Genomic DNA, 8,085 nt, shown 5'->3' with positions numbered 1-8,085 from the left:
TCTTATAACTCTTCTGCAGTAAAATCTCATACACCCAGGTACTTCTCTGCAGCTGCCACCTACACTCAAAAGCAAGCAATAACAAAATGTACTGAATAATTCACATTCCTTTCAATCTTATAACCAGATTTTAGCAGAGATGCAGAGAATCATATTTAGTTTCTTTAAAAATTAACAACTAGTCTGGAGGATACAGAGAGCTCAAGGAAAATGCTTAGATATGCAATACAATAAGCATATTTTTGACATACACTAAATATACAGAAGTATGTAGACACCCCTTCAAATTAGTGGATTCTGCTATTTCAGCCACACCTGTTGCTGATAGTTGTATAAAATCAAGCACACAGCATTGCAATCTCCATAGACAAACATTGGCAGTCGAATGCCACCTTTCCAACAAGTCAATACGCAAATGTCAGCCGCTCCTAGAGCTACCCCGGTCAATTGTAAGTGCTGTTATTGTGAAGTGGAAATATCTAGGAGCAACCACAGCTAAGCCGCAAAGTGGTAGGCTACACAAGCTCACAGAAAGGGACCACTGAGTGCTGAAGCGCATAGCGCGTAGAAATCGTCTGTCCTCGGTTGCAACACTCACTACTGAGTTCCAAACTGCCTCTGGAAGCAACGTCAGCACAAGAACTGTTCGTTGAGAGCTTCATGAAATGGGTTTCCATGGCCGAGCAGCTGCACACAAGCATAAGATCACCATACACAATCCCAAGCGTCCGCAGGAGTGGTGTAAAGCTCGCCGCCATTCCTGTTTCAGCATGACAATGCCCCCGTGCACAAAGCGAGGTCCATACAGAAATGGTTTGTCGAGATCGGTGTGGAAGAAGTTGACTGGCCTGCACAGAGCCCTGACCTCAACCCCATTGAACACCTTTGGGATGAATTGGAAAGCCGACTGCGAGCCAGGCCTAATCACCCAACATCAGTGCCCGACCTCACTATTGCTCTTGTGGCTGAATGAAAGCAAGTTCCTGCAGCAATGTTCCAACATCCAGTGGAAAGCCTTCCCAGAGGAGTGGATGCTGTTATAGAAGCAAAGGGGGGACCAATTCCATATTAATGCACATGATTTTGGGATGAGATGTTCGACGAGCATATGTCCACATACTTTTGGTCATGTAGTGTATATATGAACTTGTCAGAAACTCACTGAAATAACAAGTGACATGCTGATAGACATGCTGGTAGACATGAACATAAACGAACAGCTTGACATTTGTCATGAATCTTGCACTGGAGGCAAAACTGAGCGATTTCCGCTAGATGGGCCAGTTGCAAAGTCAAAATTGTCTAAATCGTAAACATGTATGAATACAAAAATGTGCTTTTTGGTCTTAATTTAAGGTTAAGGTTAGGCATTAGGGTTAGCAGTGTGGTTAATGCTAAGATTAAGGTTAGGTTTAAAATCAGATTTTATGACTTTGTGGCTGTGTTAGCTAGTGACCTCTGCAGAGCTGCCTCCAGATCAAGATTCATGACAGTAAATGCCAACCTGCTATAAACTAACTCACACGCTCATGGAAAAACACCCTCTGACTTTGTCATGACAAAGATGATGCTGCTGCTCCCTGCTGGATATTTTGTGTAATGCATGTAGAAATAAGGCCAAAAACGGCTATAATATTGGATAATATATGCCATTTAGCAGACATATATCCAAAGCAACTTACGGTCATACATTTTATGTATGGGTGGTGTCGGGATTCAAACCCACAACCCTAGTGTTAGATGTGCCATGCTCTACCAACTGAGCCACAGTACAAGTCTGGAAGTGAGCTTAAAAACATTGAACAATGCCGAACAATGATGATCTTGGCCTTTTCTTTACTTGAAATAACAAATCTAAAAAAGACACACATTAAAATGTGTAAAAAAAACAGAACAATGGCGAGCATTATACGATTTCTGCAAGATACAGAAACATGATATTATGAATAACTATTATCAATAGTTAAATGACTAAAAATGTAAATCAAGAACAAAACGGCGGTGCCTCTGAAATGTAGTTCTGTTTACTATGACACGTTTAGGATGACTCTATCTTGCTAACGATGAATGGAAGCTGTAGATTTCTGCTGTTGTTGTCACTGTCTTCTCTCCGTAGCGTCATAGTAATCTACACACAAGAGACAGAGAGAGACATGGAAAGCATCTGACGAACACATTCTTCACGAGTGTTTAGTATAATCAGCCTCGTTATAACCCACAGTATCGCAATCAGCAGCACTGTCAGCACCCTCATCAGCATCATTATGATCCCCCACCAACCAGCATCACAGAGCTCTCACATCATCTAACAGAGGGTGCTAATTGGGATGTTAGATCCGTAGAATTAGGAATTAGTAGTAGTAGTAATTTAATAAGATATATATGGTTATATCCTACATGTTAGAAGACCCTTACGCAGCCCCTTACATGCCCAATAAGGGCTTTGAGACTTCCCATCCCCCCACTCAATGTTCTGTATGTACAGTACCACATATTATTGAGTCATTCTATTTCTATGGTAACTCCCTCCCAATGTTTTATCTGGTGTTCTGCTATGGACACCCGTGTGTTAACGCTAGTGCCGCGATATGTGTTGTACAGACATACAGCGGAGATGTACAGAGTGTTCCAGTTGTGTACCTGTTGCTGGAGGGACGTCAGCACCCACGGTCCTGGTAGCGCTGGGTGGGGGAGGAGGTGGGACCGCCCTCCTGGATGACATCACACATGCGTATCATTGTTATCTCCGGCCCACGTTGTGTCACAACATCCGTCTATGTAAGTGTGGGTACGGTAGGTGTTGTGAATGGGCTTGTGTTGTGAATCACCTGGTGGTGTCTCTGTGTGGTGAGGGTGCTAGCTCCAGGGGTTCAGGGGTGTTGCGGTAGACCAGGCTAGGGTGAGGCTGGGGTGGAGGAAACCAGGTTGGGTAGGGCAGGTAGGCCGGGGGAGGCTGGTAATGGTAGTGGTACACCTCGGAATCCTCCTCCTCCTCCTGTAGTATTTAACCTTTATTTAACTAGGCAAGTCAGTTAAGAACAAATTCTTATTTATAATGACGTCCTAGCCCTGCCAAACCCTCCCCTAACCCCAGACGACACTGAGCCAATTGTGTGCTGCCCTATGGGACTCCCGATCACGGCCGGTTGATCAAACCAGGGTCTGTAGTGACGCCTCTAGCACTGAGATGCGCCACTCAGCTGTAAAAATCACTGGGGGCCAGCTGGCCTGGAGGGGAGGATAAAAAACAGCCCATTCAGACACAGCATGTGTCAAATGGCACCCTATTCCCTATTAAAAAATAATTATAAGAAAATAGTGCACTATATAGGGAATAGGGTGCCATTTGGGGCACATCCTTACTCTCCACTTCAATGGATTGGACGACCAACTGCTTATGGAGCCTCAACTCAACCACTAAACTGACAAGGAACAGTGTGACCCAAAAGAGACTCCAAAAATAACTTTTAGGTGCATTAGCTAATGTGAGGAGCCACTCTGACCTCGGTCTGTTTACGTTTCCAGATTGTCATATCAGATTAGGTATGTCTCTACCTACTGAAACACATGTTTTCAGATGAATAATGTAAGATGAGTGTGCTGCACACAGACAGGCTGGATGATAAGTTGGCACATGTGACTAACAGTAAATGTACCTCAGCGGTGGAGAGTGGGGCTGGGAATAGCCAAATGACTATACCTCAGAGGTAGACGGAGGGTGGAGCTGGGGCTGGCCAAATGAGCTGAGGGCTGACATGGTCATGTTGTTCATGATGACCTGGTGCATCTGAGCATTTTGGATCATCATCAGCTCCACCAGGTCTGGAGAATAGCAGAGAGCAACATTATACACACACACACACACACACACACACACACACACACACACACACACACACACACACACACACACACACACACACACACACGGATGCTAACTTCTATATGCCTGTTGTGCTGTCCTTTCTCCTTTAAGTGACAATCAACCCGTTTCAACCGGCATGGTGTCCAATCACGAGATCTAAATCCTGAATGTTCTATCCTCTCCCTTCCTCAATTTCTGTCTAACATCCTTCCAGCAATATGAAAATATAGATTTTGCCCGCTGGCTGCTTGTCAGGGTACTCTGGCGACAGCCTGATGCAACATTTCGCAAAACGACACTATATTATACAACTCTGTCAAAATGAGAGGAATCCGAACTACTCATTGAATAACATCAGAAATAATGCCAATGCTGAAATGAGCCTCAATATAAGTGAGTTGAAAGTAAGAAGAGCAGAAAAAGGTCAGTCAGTCAGAGCAAACAATCACTGCCCTGGCCTGAGCGACCAACAGACAGACAATGATGAGGCTAGAGGTGGAGAAGGAGTGCCATAAAGAGCATGACCGCCATTATAGATGGTTGAGCTCTGGCCCTTAGGTCCAGCTGGCCTCTGCAGTGCCATTCAGAGTTTCACAGACACACACACACACACACACACACACACACACACACACACACACACACACACACAGAACGAGTGAGGTGAGAAAACACACTTTATAATATTGCACGCATGTGTTGGAGGCAGAAAGCCATGTCAGAGAAGCTGAGAGACGTGGGCTCTGTCTGAAAAGTTATCTTGACAGCTTGCCTGCCATACGCACCCTGCTTGACGTGTCCTGGCCGGATGGAGGGAGTGGGAGATGACACAGCAGCAGGGAGCTGCTGTAGGATGGTGGTGGGCTGCTGGGAAGCCTGGGATGGAGACATGAGACTTTAATGAGGCTCGCTGACTGGAGGCATACAGCCAGGGAGAATATCTATCTCCCATATCTAATACTGCCATGGATGAACTACTGTTAAGAGGCAGGCAATATCAGCCCACTCTCTCAACATAGTTAACAGTAGCAATGTGTGATAAAACATCCAATTAAAACTATAAGGTAGTGAGCCAGAGATATGCATCAAGAAGATATGACTAATCAAGCTATTACAACAATACTCAAATCCCAGCTGTTGGAAGCTAAAGATGCCTCCCTTAATGATGCTGCAAATGAAGTCAATGGCATATAGAGAGCCAACTTTCTCTGTAAATGAGCGTGGGTGTTAAATATCACATAGAATTACAGTCTCTTTGATATGCCAAGTAAACAGGTCAACTGTATTTTTTGCTATTGAAAAAAATCCCTATTTGCTACACTTACAGGCTGTTGAATGATCTGCACATTCTGTGCGTCCTGGTTCCACTGCTGAAATTGTGGGTAATTATCATCTGTCCATGCCATTGAGTTTCATATGTCGGTAAAAAAAAACAAATAGAGCCGTTAAACAGTAACTGAAGATAAACCTTGTTTTGATCCCACCCAGGCTTGGAGTATACACTCACCAGTTGGGTTGCCAAGGCTTTAAAGCGCAAACAAAAAGTACGAGAAATATGCGCAGGTTGTTGCGCACCTATAGGCTGGTGCGTCACTTACTGTAATGACTATGCTGCTGCGGGATATTTAAATTAGGACTAATTAGTCGCTCTCTTTATCACATTTATTTTCTTACCATTTAGGCTTGTATGATATAATCGAGTTCTAAACGTTTCTAAAAGAGCAAATGAGGTGGTCACACTTGAACTGATTTTGACAGCTGTGGCACAAAGATAGCCTTCTTCCATGCAGCTAAGTGAGTGAATTCACAAAAGTAGCCTATAATTGGGATTTCCCGCCCCTAGACAATGAGCTTGGCAAGTCCATATGGTCACATGCATCAATGTTGACGGGAGGGGCAGGGAACTGGTGGGCCACCGCTACGTAGGTCTCTCACTTTAAACTGAGTGTGCTAAGTTATGGACACCTGGGATAGGCCTGGGCCAGCTCTCTTTCACTTCAAAGACCACTAATTACAGATTCCATTTGAGGAGTATTTCGCTCTGACTCTCGCTATCTCCGTTCTCCTCCTCAGTGTTTCTCTCTTCTTTCCTTCTCCTACACGCTGTCACTGTCTCCCACGCGGATCCATCCGCCCCCACCGCAGCATTTCAAGCGGTGTAATTAATCAATGTGTGCGCCATCTCGGAATGATCGCCTCTATTTTTAAAAAGCCCTGTCACCACAGCCATTTCTAGCATTTTTGGGGACCTAAGTGAGATTTGTTTGTGGGGCCCCACCACCTGGGGGACAAAACATTTTAGTGGGCCACCTATTGGCAGAGGATAGAAAAAAAATTGCAGCTTTAAAGTGAATGTTCTGCAATTCCAAAATAATGTGCCATGGGGCATAGAGTCATTTCTTGCAGTTCTACACATTTTGTCATGGGATGGAGATAAAATGTTTCCGTTTTAAAGCTAATTCCTGTAATTCTGAGTGAGAATGACTAATAAAATCAACGGGGCCCCCTGGAGGTCAGGGCCCCTGGACACCAGGGTTGGGCTCAATTCGAATTGAAGGCAGTCAATTCAGGAAGTGATTTGAATTAAAAAAAATCTAAAACACTTTTGAAATAAATAGCTTCTACTTTTCAGTTTATTGAGAAGTTGTTGAAACATTTAAAAATTGTATATTATTGAATTGTGATTTTAGTTTACTTCCTAAATTGACTGCTGGGCATGTGCCTTGCAATTTGGCCATGATTACTACAAGGTTAACATGGCTAGAAACGTACCTTCCAATCTATAAAATGTTAGTTGACATGGTCTAATTGAGTGACTGTCAACCACTGACATAGAGGAAACTGCTGATGGGTCTTTCTATAAACTAGGGAACCAGTTAGAATTTCTCTCTCTGTTTGGAGCTGTTACAAAGTCATTCATAATAATTCGATTTTTTTCAAGTGACCACATTAAGATGTAAAAGGGGGAACATAGATACATTCAATACATTTCATGAGTTGAACCAAAACCTATGTTCAAAACCCTTTCTCATGCTTGGAGTCTTTACCGATTTGGCAAAAATCGCGTGACATAAGAAACGTTGACCTTGATCCTGTGAAATTCCTGGATATTGCTGTCAGACTCTTTTTTTGTATGGAGGTCTCATAAGTGTACTGTGACCGCTTAACATTTCGTATCTCCCTATCTCATGGTGTGAAAACAGTTTTTATGGGCACACATATTCAAAATAATGTATGTGATTGCAAAATCCAATGCTTCAAACAGAAATAGTAGCTTTAATATGATTAATAAAACTAAAATAGAGACTGTCATTTAGTGAGGTTCTTTATTAATAATTATGCATAATAGTTGTTTGATGTGCTTTTGCAGCCTGGTCTCATAGACTAGACAAAACATAGTAAATGTAAATCAAATTAGTAATCAAATCAAACTCAAATTAGAATGACACACTACATGGCCAAAAGTATGTGGCCAAAAGTATGTGGACACCCCTTCAAATGAGTGGATTCTGCTATTTCAGCCAAACCTGTTGCTGACTGGTGTATAGAATCGAGCACACAGCCATGCAATTGTAACTGCAAGTGCTGAAAGTGCTGTAAACTATAAGTCCTGTTATTGTGAAGTGGAAACGTTTAGGCGTAACAACAGCTCAGCCTCTAAGTGATAGGCCACACAAGCTGACAGAACGGGACTGGAGAGTGCTGAAGCCCGTAGCATGTAAAAATCGTCTGTCCTTGTTTGCAACACTCGCTGCCAAGTTCCAAACTGCCCCTGGAGCAACGTCAGCACAAGAACTGTTCATCGGGAGCTTCAATGGGTTTCCATGGCCGAGCAGCCGCACACAAGCCTAAGATCACCATGCGCAATACCAAGCGTCAGCTGGAATGGTGTAAAGCTGGCCACCATTTGACTCTGGAGCAGTGGAAACGCGTTCTCTGGAGTGATGAATAACACTTCACCATCTGTCAGTCCAGCAGACGAATCTGGATTTGGCAGATGCCAGGTGAACGCTACCTTCCCCAATGCATAGTGCCAACTGTAAAGTTTGGTGGAGGACGAATAATGGTCTGGGGCTGTTTTTCATGGTTTGGGCTAGGCCCCTTATTTCCAGTGAAGGGAAATCTTAACGCTACAGCATACAATGACATTCTAGACGATTCTGTGCTTCCAACTTTGTGGCAACAGTTTGGGGAAGGCCCTTTCTTGTTTCAGCATGACA

General features: G+C 43.6%; 1 protein-coding gene across 1 annotated transcript; it reads right to left on the bottom strand.

Annotated features, from left to right (window-relative positions):
- Positions 1 to 1,910: 1,910 nt before the first annotated feature.
- LOC115203130 (proline-rich protein 29-like) lies at positions 1,911 to 5,413 on the bottom strand. Its single transcript, XM_029767569.1, has 6 exons — positions 5,191 to 5,413; positions 4,651 to 4,741; positions 3,701 to 3,822; positions 2,829 to 2,992; positions 2,641 to 2,711; positions 1,911 to 2,128 (listed from the first exon to the last, which is right to left on the bottom strand). The coding sequence occupies exons 1-6, from the start codon at positions 5,269 to 5,271 to the stop codon at positions 2,097 to 2,099; spliced, it is 561 nt and encodes a 186-aa protein (XP_029623429.1). The 5' UTR covers positions 5,272 to 5,413; the 3' UTR covers positions 1,911 to 2,096.
- Between the last annotated feature and the right edge of the window lie 2,672 nt (positions 5,414 to 8,085).

Source organism: Salmo trutta, chromosome 1 (genome assembly GCF_901001165.1).
Source record: "Salmo trutta chromosome 1, fSalTru1.1, whole genome shotgun sequence".
In the NCBI taxonomy this organism is placed as follows: Eukaryota; Metazoa; Chordata; class Actinopteri; order Salmoniformes; family Salmonidae; genus Salmo; species Salmo trutta.
This window is presented reverse-complemented; position numbering and strand designations above follow the sequence as displayed.